The 13,040-nt window shown below is 37.7% G+C and overlaps 1 protein-coding gene across 2 annotated transcripts in view; it reads left to right on the top strand.

Annotated features, from left to right (window-relative positions):
• LOC111153812 (junctional adhesion molecule 3) overlaps nucleotides 1–13,040 on the top strand; it is a 98,642-nt gene that overhangs the window by 23,332 nt on the left and 62,270 nt on the right. The window contains exon 1 of one of the 2 annotated variants that reach the window (XM_022513060.1): nucleotides 5,001–5,061. The exons of the other annotated variant lie outside the window; for it this stretch is intronic. Within the exon in view, the coding sequence (XP_022368768.1) occupies nucleotides 5,001–5,061 (61 nt within the window). Of the gene's footprint in view, nucleotides 1–5,000; nucleotides 5,062–13,040 lie in introns of those variants that run through there. 2 annotated transcript variants of the gene reach the window in all.

The following is a 13,040-nucleotide window of genomic DNA, read 5'->3' as shown; positions in this document are numbered from 1 at the left end:
GTAATTCCATTATATGTTTATGATATATATATATATACATATATATATACACAAACATATATATGGAATTCCATATATTCCATATATATGTATATATACATATATATATCATAAACATATAATGGAATTACTCAGCCATCAAAAAGAATGAAATCTTGCCATATACATATATATATATGTATATATATACACCACATCTTCTTTACCAATTTATCTGGGTTCTTTCTATATTTTGGCTATTGTGAACATTGCTGCTATAAACACTGGGGTACCTGTGCCCTTTTGGCTCACTATTTTTTGTATCCTTTGGATAAATACCCAGTAGTACATTTGCTGGGTGAAAGGCTAGTTCTATTTTTAGCTTTCTGAGGAATCTCCATACTGTTTTCCAGAGTGGCTGTACCAGTTTGCATTCCCACCAACAGTGTAAGAGGGTTCCTCTTTCTCCATATCCTTGCCAACATCTGTTCATAGCCAAAGCAATCTTGAGAAAGAAGAACAAAGATGGAGATTTCAAACTATACTACAAAAGTATAGTAATCAAAACAGTATACTGGCACTGACACAGAAATAGACACATAGGTCAGTAGAGTAGAATAGAGAATAGAATAGAGAACCCAGAAATAAACCCACTTATTTGGTCAATTAATCTCAGCAAAGAAGGCAAAAAATACACAGTCAGGAAAAGACCGTCTCTTCAATAAATGGTAATGGGAGAACTAGATAGCAAAAGGATGAAACTGGGCTTTTTTTTTTTTTTTAAGATTTTTTATTTATTTATTTGACAGACAGAGATCACAAGTAGGCAGAGAGGCAGAGAGAGAGGAAGGAAGCAGAGTCACCGCTGAGCAGAGAGCCTGATGCGTGGCTCGATCCCAGGACTCTGGGATCATGACCTGAGCTGAAGGCAGAGGCTTTAACCCTCTCAGCCACACAGGCCACCCTGGGTTACTTTTTTATACCAAGTTTATTAATATTCAGTTCATTTAAGAATAAACTCAAAATGGATTATAGACCTAAATGTAAGACCTAAACCAAAAACTTTAAAAAAAACTGGGCAGTAAACTCTTAGATATTGGCCTTAGCAATATTTTTCTGGTTCTCTCTCTTCAGGAAAGGGAGACAAGAGCAAAATAAAGTATTGGGATTACACCAATATAAAACACTTTTGCATAGTGAAGGAAACAGTCAGGAAAACAAAAAGCAGCCTAGTAAATGAGAGAAAGTATTTGCAACTGGTATATTTGGTAAGGGATCAATATCCAAAATACATAGAGAGCTCTTAAAACTCAATATCAAGAAACAAATTATCTGATTAAAATGGGCAGAGGACCTGACTAGACATTTTTTCCAAAGAAGAAATAGAGGTGACTAGAAAACAGTTGAAAAGATGCTCAACATCACTAATCATCAGGGAAATGCAAATCACTACCATGATGATAGATAACCTCACAATGGTCAGGATAGCTAGTATCAATAAGGCAAGAAATAACAAGTATTGGTAAGGATGTGGAAGAAAGGGAACCCATATGTGCTGTTTGTGGAGGTGTAAATTGGCACATCCACTATGGAAAAAAGTATGGAGATTTCTCAAAAAATTAAAAATAGAAATGCCACATGTTATCTCAACTTAGGTCTTAATCTCAGGGTCATGAGTTCAAGCCCCACACTGGGCTCCACACTGGGCATGGAACCTATTTAAAAAAAAAATACCACATGACCTATTAATTCCCCTTCTGGATATTTCACTGAGGAATGCAATAACATAGATGTTCATAGATGAACATCATAGATGAATGGATAAAGAAGATGTTGTGTATATATATTACTCAGCCATAAAAAGGAATGAGATCTTCCGTTTGTGACAGCCTGCATGGATGTAGGGGGTATTCTGCTAAGTAAAAGAAGTCAGAAAAAGACAAATACTATACAATTTCTCTTACATGTAGAATCTAAAAAAGAAATAGGCAAAACCAGAAACAGACTCATAGAGAACAAACTGCTGGTTGCTGGAGTGAAGGGGGTCAGGTGATGGGTGAAATGGGTGAAGATGATAAAGAGGTGCAAATGTCTAGTTCTAAAATAAGTCACAGGTATGAAAGGTACAGCAAGGGTAATATAGTCAACAACATTGTAACAACTTTGGTGACAGATGGTTTACTACACTTGTGGTGAGCATTTGGCAATGTATAGAATCTTCAAATTACCATGTTGTACACCTGAAACTAATAAAATGTTGTATGTCAACTGTACTTCAGTAAAAAAGTGCTTGAGTAGCATTTAATAAGAACATTTGGAATGGCTGGTTTGGAAGGTTTCAGTTTGCATTATAAGTCATACAGGTAAGTTTAAGTTGGATATGATGTATTGGATATTGAAAAGTAGTGAATTCTGTTGTAGTGGAGAGTCTAAAAGATATATCTTTGGAATCTAGTGCCAGTGTATCACAGTGAAATCACTGTGATATCTTATGTTTATACTGAATCATTTTGTGTCTTCCATTCTTTACGTACTTCAAAGTTAGGTGATTTTTAATAAACAGTAAATTTGGAAACATAGTAGCACTTAGTAAATTTTGATTATTTGTTTAAATCCATATCTGATGTTTATCATAATAACTTGGGTTTTCAGTTTATCATAATATCTTGGGTTTTCAGTATATAGAAATTCAGTTTTAGCTTGGGGACACGAGGGGAAGACAAAAGAAGGAGAACTAGATAAAAGAGAGCAAATCGGGTAAAATTTGTTGTCAGAAAAACTGTCAGGTAGGAGAGCTTGTAAATATACACTTTACTTTAAAGTTAGGGTAAATCATCCGAACATTTGAATTCTGGAATTCTCTCAAGCTCTGTGCTGAGGACATCTTTGGATTTCTTATGGTCTCATTAACAGAATCTTTTCTCTGATAGCTGTGCAGCACAGCTGTCTATCTTTTGAAAACTCCAGACCCCTGCAATGTTGAAAACCTCAGACACTAAGCTTTGAAGATGCTTTTTTAATCTATTGAAATCTTTGAACTTAGATACAATTGGGTTGTTATGTAATATTCTGAACATGCATAAATTCACAATATGAAAGTGCTTGAAGTCCAAACTTAGGGGTTTGCAGACTAAGAGAAACTATAGAGTAAGAGCCAGTAGACATTAAGTGTAATTATCTGCCATGGTTATATTTACTTGCTGTTTTTCCATTCCTGCCTCTATAAGTACATTATAAACTTAGGAGCTAAAGTATTGATGAGCTAATTAGATTTTTAAAGATATCATTCTTCTCATTGGGTATCAATATTCTTAGTGGTATTTTCCACTAGAAAATGAACTAACACTAGCCAGTATGGATTGGCCTAGTACTGAAGGGCAGTTAAAAGTGGTCCTTGGGGCGCCTGGGTGGCTCAGTGGGTTAAAGCCTCTGCCTTTGGCTCAGGTCATGATCTCAGGGTCCTGGGATGGAGCCCCGCATCGGGCTCTCTGCTCGGCAGGGAGCCTGCTTCCTTTCCTCTCTCTCTGCCTGCCTCTCTGCCTACTTGTGATCTCTGTCTGTCAAATAAATAAATAAACTCTTAAAAAAAAAATATGGTCTTTAAGGGGCACCTGGGTGGTTCAGTGGGTTAAAGCCTCTGCCTTCGGTTCAGGTCATGGTCTCAGGGTCTGGGGATCGAGCCCCACATCGGGCTCTCTGCACAGCGGGTAGCCTGCTTCCTCCTCTCTCTCTGCCTGACTTTCTGCCTACTTGTGATCTCTGTCTGTCAAATAAATAAATAAAAAATCTTAAAAAAAAAAAAAGTGGTCCTTAAACTTAAGCTTGGGTAGTAGGATTGAGGGTCAAAGAATAGGTTTGGGGTGCAGGATGTATCCTATAAGTAAATGTGTGTAGTGATGGAAAGGTTGCATGACGCAAGGGGACAAGGGAGCCATTACCATGTTGTATTTGGGGAAATGGCCTTTTTTTTTTTTTTTTACTGTAAGAATTATGGTCAGTAAAACTTGGTAAGTTTACATAAGAAAAATAATTATTCACAATCTTATCAGGGCAAGGTTGCAACAATTTAACATTTTCATATATTTGTCATTTTTCTCTACATTTTAGAAATAATTGAGTTCATACTTTAAATATCCTTTTGGATTCTGCCCCTTTGCTCACTATAGTTAGTTTCCTTGGCTTTTATTTTCTCACAGCTGCTCAGAGAGACTGCACATGTTTCCCAGTGCATGTAATATATTTTTTGGCCACTTTTTTTCAAGGTTGAATTTATTTACCCATCAGAGTCAGTCCTAAATGTCATTTTCTTAGAGAAGCTTTCCCTAATTCTTGGGATTAGTATCCCCTGTTACATACTTCCGTAGTCCCCTGTACTTTTCTTTATAGCCTTTATTGCAATTACAATTCATAATGTATGCAGAATTAGGATGTTGTATATTGGTTAAGTATGTGTTGTTAGAATGCAAGATTCATGAGAGTAGGAATTGTTCACTCTATCTTTATCTTCTACCCAATACGGAATATGGTAGGTGCTCAGTAACATTCAGTATATATTGAATAAAGAAATGAATGAACAAACATTATAGGCAGCAGTCTTCTTCTGTCATACATAATACCTTTGTTAAAGTGTATGTTTGGTAATGGGTGTCTGAAAGTCTAATCCTGGATTCTTTTTTCTAGGAGCTAATAAATATATATAGATCCCTAAATATGCTTCTTGGAAGCACTGCTCTTTTTGACCAAGGAAAATGGGTTCAGAGTCTACCTTGTTAGGCATCAGGGGTGGGAAGTGACTGCTAAGAATGGTAGTCACCAGCTGCTGATTTGGAATTATGTAAGTAGAATCGGGAATCTCTTCCTCCACAGGATCACAGACCCCTTCCCTGATCCTTTTTAGTCCATGTTCCAAGATCAGGCAACCCACAATATTGAAAATTTCTGCTTTAGGATGCTCTTGGTAGCATCCTGGGTGGAAAAGGGGAGACAGTGTTTGTTTTTCTTGTCCAAGCAGCAAGATCTGAATGGAGCTTCAGCCATTTGCAATCCCCAGTCCCACTCAAAAAAATCATGATCATCATCCAGGTGGGTCTTTTCACCTGCAACTAAATTCCTGAGATAATAGAAGAGGGAGAAGATTAGTGGGGTGAGATTACAAGAACACAAAAAGACTGACTTCATCACTGAAATGAAGGAGAAAGAAATAGGGGCACCATTGCTGTCAAAATGTTTTCCACTAACAACAGCAGCACCTGATAGGAGCACTGTCATATTTTAATCCCGATTAACCATTTGGATATATGGGTTAGGGCCTTGCTGCTTAGGGTGTGGTCTATAGACCAATAGCTTACAAAAAATGGACGGGCTGGGACACCTGGGTAGCTCAGTGGGTTAAAGCCTCTGCCTTCGGCTCAGGTCATGATCCCAGGGTCCTGGGATCAAGCCCCACATCGGGCTCTCTGCTAAGCAGGGAGCCTGCTTCCCTTCCTCTCTCTCTGCCTCTCTCTCTTCCTACTTGTGATCTCTCTCTCTCTCTGTCAAATAAATAAATAAAATCTTAAAAAAAAATGGACGGACTTATAAAAAAAAATGTCAGGTTTAATTCCAGAGTAGTGAATCAGAATCTTCATTTAACCAAAGCTGGGTAGCTTGTATGCATGTTAGCTTTTAAGGCAAGCTGGGTTAGGTTGCTGTGAAATGTACAGACTGAGTGGTTGCAAGTCAAGGACATAAGCATTTGGAAACCTGAATATCTGTTTATTTTAAGATTTTATTTTTAAGTAATCTCTATACCTAATGGGGGGCTCAAACTCACAACCCTGAGATCAAGAGGTGTGTGGTCTACTGACTGAGCTGCCAGGCACACCAGAAACCTGATTTTTAATCTTAGACCCTGATATTCAAAATATTTGATATATGAGTTTCTTTCTGAGAGAGAAAGAATAGCCACTCTTTAAATGTATGGCCATGCAGTAAGTTAATGGCAGTCACAACTCAGTATTTCTGTGGTGTTTTAACCTAGACTTGTTTTCTATTTAATTATTTAATTCACTTTGCCTAATTTTATATTAAGCCAAAACTTTTAAAAATAGTCTTAGGGTGCCTGGGTGGCTCAGTTAGTTAAGCATCAGACTCTTGATCTCAGCCCAGGTCTCAATCTCAGGGTTGTCAGTTCAAGCCCAGCCACTGGGCTTCATCCTGGGTGTGGAGCCTACTCAATCAATCAATCAATCAATAAATACATAACATACATATATACATACATACATACATACATATTAAAAATAAAATTGTCTTCTTGTACCAACAGAGAAAATAGGGGTTTCCTGTGTTTGTATATACAGAAACATTTAGAAGGTATTCCAAGCAGTATATTTCTCCATTTATATTTGGACTATTTTGTTTGAAAACCTAATTTTAACAAGTGGGAAAACAGGTCAGCTTCTTTTCTCTTTTTCTGTTGAAGTTTTCATCTGTCACATTTGTTCAACATAAGTCTAAAATTTAACACATAGCAAATGAATCATCTTTTCTTTGCTGGACTCAAATGCAGTCATTAACAACATCTGCCTTTAGAAGCCATTATTTATACAGTGAGCTGCTTTTGCTAGAGTGAGCTCTGAGTTGAGTATAAATAGGAAAGGATCCTTATTCTCTGATCTTGTGGGTCCATTCAGTTCCATCCAGAAATTCTGGGTTTCTGGGTTGTTACAGTGGCTTTGTATGTGAAGACAAACCTTAAATGCTTTTATTCTTCTTGTTTTACTTCATATTTCACAGTAAGTATATAGCAGTATTTGGGAATTTCCTCTATTTTAAGATTCTTCTCAAATCCAAGGACCCAATGTTTGGTAGAGGTTTACTGGAGACTCCAATCACCTGTTCTTCCCCCTGAGGAAAGGTAGTACGTTTGAAGTCTCAGTTCTGTTATCCAAAAGTTGGTTATGCATTTACCTGCTTCTGGTCTTTCTTACTTCCAGGAGAGGCTGACTCCACATTTCCAGCTACCTTGTGCTTTGAACTGACTTCTTTGGTGTGTTGGGATACTCAGTTTATCAGAAGTGGACATAATTGGATGCTTCTTTCCTTTGGTAGCTGCTGGCCAGAATTACTTTTTCCCTTTTACCTGCCAATAAAGGACTCTTCAGTTTATGGTTTCACATAATTCACTAAATTTAGTGTATTTAGTTAGGTTTATCAGTATAATGTTTGCTGAGTGTTTACATTTTGCCTGACACTTTCCAGAACCATTTGGGGATTACTCAGAGAGTACATCTTTGTGTCTTGGGTGTTGTGGGAGAGGGCTGGAATATAACATTGCCCTTTAGGGGGTTTATTGTGATATGTAATATAGAAAAACTTTCTTCATGGGCCCCTACACACGTTTATGCCCACTTTAGGCAGATCTTCTTGAGGTGAAGGGGAATACCTTAAAGGAGGAATAGAAAATGGTGACAATGTCTTAATTCCCCCCTACCGTCCTCTTCCCCCAATAGTTTGAATGTTACTTAGAAACAGTTTCTAAGAGGGAATTTCCTTAAATAAGTATTACGGAAGTTGGCAAATTGTGGAAACAGTTTTAGCATCTGTGGTTGATGTTCTATATTGCAGAACATTTTTGCATATAAGTTTGAGTCTTAGCTGATCACTTTGCCTTCTACATCATGCATGCAGGAACAGGGTACATTAATGACACCTTCGTTTTAGACTTAGTGAAATTTTTAACAAATATCTCTGGAATCTTTTGATGAACCTTTTTGGAACATTTAGTGGCAAAATGTCTTTTGCAGGGACGTCTCTTCTTCCATCTCATGAGTCCTTAGCCTGTGCTGGTTTTCAGGAGTAGGCTGACTTCTAGTTGTATAATCAATTAAATTTTTTCCACTAGTGGAGAAGAAAGGCATTATCAGTAATGGAAAATCCAAATTACAAAGTATTAGAAGAAGTTTTTTTTAGAAGCAATTTAAAGGTATAGTTTAGGGGTGCCTGGATGCTTCAGTCAGTTAAGCATCTGCCTTTGGCTCAGGTCATGATCCTAGGGTCCTGGGATTAAGCCCCATGTCAGGCTGTCTTCTTGGCGGAGAGCATGCTTCTCCCTCTCCCTCTGCCTGCTATTCCCCTAGCTTGTGTATATGTGTTATTTCTCTCTCTCTCTCTCTCTCTCTCTCTCTGTGTGTGTGTATCAAATAAATAAAATCTTTAAAAAAATAAGACTATATTTTACTTTAAATAACATTTGCTATATGTCTGACCTAACAGTGTTTACTTCAGGATAATGTTTTCTTGATTTCTTTTTATGTTAGAAGATGCCACCTTATCTTCCAAATTACAGAAAGTAGTTTTAAGGAGTGATCTTTAGGTTTTTAAAATTTTAAAATCTATTCTTAATTTTCTTATTCCATGTATATGCTTTCTTGGCCCTGTAAGATTAATACTGCCCTCTCAGCAAATCCCTCTTAGAGGAAACATGCCTTAACATAGTAAAAACCATATATGAAAAACCCACAGTTAACATCACACTCAATGGTGAAAAACTGAGAGCTTTTCCTCTAACATCAGGAACAAGACAAGGATGTCCACTCTTACCCACTTCTGTTCAGCATAGTGCTGGAATTCTTAGCCACAGCATTCAGACAAGAAAAAGAAATAAAAGGCAATTGGGAGGAGCTTTGATGGTGGTAGAGCAGGAGGACCCTAAGCTTGTCTCTTCCCTCGAACACAACTAGATAACTATCAAATCTAAATACCCCAGAAATCAACCTGAAAACTGACAGAACAAACTCCACAACTAAAGGGAGAGAAGGATCTACATCAAGGAAGGTAGGAAGTGTGGAATATGGTTTAGGGGAGAATCTGGGTGCTGTGGAGGGGAGGGAGCCATGGTTGCAGAGAAAGATGAGAGAGAGAGAGAAAGAGAGAGAGAGGAGTACACAAGCGAATACACAGGGAGAATATTTTCCCAAAACCATTGCCTGGAAAGTGAGATGGGCTGATTATCATGAGTTCTTGCAACCATCAGGACATAAACACTAGAATTTTAAAAGTCAGTGGGCTCAATAGACGAACTATGGAAAGAACTTAGATGTCCATCAACAGATGAATGGATAAAGAAGATGTGGTATGTGTGTGTATGTGTATATATATATACATACACACACACATACGTGTACACACACACACACACACACACACACACTGGAATACTATGCAGCCATCAAAAGAAATGAAATCTTGCCATTTGCGATGATTTGGATGGAACTAGAGGGTATTATGCTGAGCGAAATAAGTCAATCAGAGAACGACAATTATCATATGATCTCCCTGATATGAGGAAGTGGAGAGGCAACGTGGGGGGCTTAGGGGGTAGGAAAGGAATAAATGAAACAAGATGGGATTGGGAGGGAGACAAACCATAAGAGACTCTTAATCTCACAAAACAAACTGAGGGTTGCTGGGGGAAGGGGTGTCGGGAGAGGGTGGTGGGTTTATGGACATTGGGGAGGGTATGTGCTATGGTGAGTGCTGTGAAGTGTGTAAACCTGGCGATTCACAGACTTGTCCCCCTGGGAATAAAAATACATTATATGTTTATTAAAAAATTAAAAAATTTAAAAAAAAATTAAAATCTTAAAAAAAAAGTCAGTGGGCTTCGCAGGGTTAGAGCCATGAGAGCACTGCACTGCTCCTGAAGAGAAGGCAGGCAAACAACCTGGATGTGTTCAGTATGGAAACAATGATATGGAAAATGCCTAGGTCACACATGGGGGAGATTATTCACTCTTCCCAGAGTACTGCCCTGAGAGGTGGCAATCAGGGAGACACCTTTCCAATGACAAAGGAGCCTTCTGCACCATTTCCCCCTCCCATGCCTCAGCATAAGAGCCACCTGCAATAATCAATGCAGTGCCAACACTGCCTGACCTACTTATATCAAGTTCTACACCCTTGTGCTCTGGCAGGACTGCCTGTCTTGGTCCAGATTGCCTTAGTCCCTATGCAGCAGGCCCCTTCCCCAGAAGACCAGCAGAAACCCCTGCCCACATAATGTCCCCCAACCAGAGAGTTCTGCAGGGCTCTAGTTCTAGTTGAAGTAGTATCAGGTCCCATTTAACAAGCAGATCAGAGCACATCTAGTTAAAACTGGTGCATTCTGGCCAAGGACCCACTGTGGGCAAGGAGAGCCTCTGTAAATGACTATACTGAAGGATAGAGCAGCCAAGACACAACAGCAGAGCTCATGCAGCACATACCAGAGACCTTCCCTAAAGAGCCAGGTCCTGGACATTACATGACCTCTTCTTCACAAAATCATTACTTTCAGGAATAGTAAACATAACAGGCTTTTCTAAAAAATAGAAAAAGACAAGGACTTAGACAAAATATCAAGTTGGAGGAATTCATCCCAAATGAAAGAACAAGATAAGGTCATAGCCAGAGATCTAAGTGAAACAGATACAAGTAACATGGCCAGTGGAGAATTTAAAGAAACAAACATAAGCATACTCTCTGGGCTTGAGAACAGAATTGATGACTTCAGGGAGACCCTTAAGACAGAGATAAAAGAGATAAAGCAGCAGAAATGAAAAATGCCATAACTGAGATTTGAAACAGGCTTGCTGCAATGAACACAAAGCCGAAAGAAGCAGAAGATTAAGTGATATAGAAGACAAAGTAATGAAAAAAAAAAAAAAGAAAAGAAAACAAAGTAATGGAAAATAGTGAAAGTGAACAAAAGAGAGAAAGAAGAATTATGGAATAGGAGAGTAGACTGAGGGAATTCAGTGACTCCATCAAAAGTAATAACATTTGTATTATAGGAATCCCAGAAAAGGATGAGAGAGGAAGGGGGGCAGAAAGTTCATTTGAGGTAATAATATCTGAAAAGTTCCAGAATCTGGGGAAGGAAACAGACATCCAGATCTAGGAGGCAAAGACAACTCCTGTCAAAATCAACAGAAGCAGGCCCACACCAAGACATTGTGATTGAATTTGTAAAATATACTGATAAAGAAAAAAATCTTAAAAGCAGCAAGGCAAAAGAAGTCTTAACTTACAAGGAAGGCCCATAAGGCTACCTGGAAATTTCTCAACAAAAACTTGGCAAGCCAGAGGAGAGTGGCATGATATAATCAAAGTGCTGAATGTGAAAAAAAATCTATATCCAAAAATACTGTATCCAGCAAGGCTGTCATTCAGAATAGGAGAGGTAAAGAGTTTCCCAGACAAACAAAAACTGAAGTTTGTGACTACTAAATCAGCCCTGCAAGAAATATTAAAGGGGACTCTGAGTGGAAAGGAAGGACCAAAAGTGACAAAAATAAGAAAGGAACAATGGAAATAAACAGGAACAGCAAAAAAGTAGTAAAATGGCAGTAGACACATGTCTATCAATAATTAATCTGAATGTAAATGAACTCAATGCTCTAATAAAAATATATAGGGTGTCAGAATGCATAAAAAGATCAGACCCATCTATATACTGCCTATAAAAAAACTCATTTTATATCTAAAGACACCAGCAGATTGAACATGAAGAGCTGGAGAAACATTTGTCATGCAAATGAATGTAAGAAAGCCACAGTAGCAACATTTAAATTGGACAAATTAGACTTTAAACCAAAGACTGTAACAAGAGGTGAAGAAGGGCAGTATATCATAATACAGGGGACAAATCCACCAAGATCTATCAATTATAAATATTTATGCAGCTAACCTGTGAACACCCAGATGTATAAAACAATTAATAACAAATATAAAGGGGGGCACATGAGTGGCTCAGTTAGTTAAGCATTCTGCCTTTAGCTCAGGTCATGATCCCAGGGTTCTGGGATCAAGCCTCATGTTAGGCTCCCTGCTCAGCTGGGAGCTCTCCCTCTACCCCTCCTCTGCTTGTGTTCTCTCTCTCTCAAATAAATAAAATTAAAAAAAAAAAATAAAAGAGCTCATTGATAATAATACAATAATAATAGGGGACTCTAACACTGCATTTATATCAATATACAGATCATCTAAGCAGAAAATCAACAAGGATACAATGGCTTTGAATGACACACTGTATCAGATGGACTTAACAGATACATTCAGAATATTCCATCTTAAAGCAGCAGAATTACACATTCTTTTCAAGTGCACATGGGACTTTCTCCAGAATAGATCACATACTAGGTCACAAATCAGGCCTCAATAAGTACAAAAAGATTGAGATCATACCATTCATATTTTCTGACCACAATGTTATGAAACTTGAAGTCAATTATAGGAAAAAATTTAGAAAGACCACAAATACATTGAGGTTAAAGCACATTCTACTAAAGAATGAATGGGTTGGGCAGGAAATTAAAGAAGTAAAATATATGTGGCAACAAATGAGAATGAAAACAGTTTTTCATTCAACAAAAACCTTTGCCATGCAGCAAAAGTGGTCCTAAGGGAGAAGTATATGGCAGTAGAGGTCTACCTTGGGAGACAAGAAAAATCTCCAAGAACCTAACCTTATACTTAGAGGATCTAGAAAAAGAACAACAATTGAAGCCTAAAGCCAGCAGAAAAAGGGAAGTAATAAAGATTAGAGCAGAAATAAATGATATTGAAACTAAAACAAACAAACAAAAACAAAAACAAAAACTCAGCAGAACAGATCAAGAAAACCAGGAGCTGGTTCTTTGAAAAAATTAATGAAATTGATAAACCCCTTGCCGCACTTGTCAAAAAGAAAAGAGAAAGGACTCTAATAAATAAATCACAACTGAGAGAGGAGAAATAATAACCCAACACCACAGAAATATAGTTATAAGAGAATATTATGAAAAACTATATGCCAACAAATTGGACAACCTGGAAGAAATGGGTAAATTCCTAGAAACACATAAACTACCAAAACTGAAACAGTAAGAAATAGAAAACTTGAACAAATGGAAACCATCAAAGAAATTGAATCAGTAATCAAAAAATCTCCCAACAAACAAAAGTTCTGGGCCAGATGGTTTCATAGGCAAATTCCACCAGACAGTGAAGAGTTAATTCCTATTCTCAAACTATTCCAAAAAGTAGAAAAGGAAGGAAAA

Source organism: Enhydra lutris, unplaced genomic scaffold (genome assembly GCF_002288905.1).
Source record: "Enhydra lutris kenyoni isolate GAN:26980312 unplaced genomic scaffold, ASM228890v2 scaffoldscaffold34, whole genome shotgun sequence".
Classification (NCBI taxonomy): domain Eukaryota; kingdom Metazoa; phylum Chordata; class Mammalia; order Carnivora; family Mustelidae; genus Enhydra; species Enhydra lutris.
The sequence above is the reverse complement of the archived record's forward strand: the minus strand, read 5'-3'. Positions and strand labels throughout refer to the sequence as shown.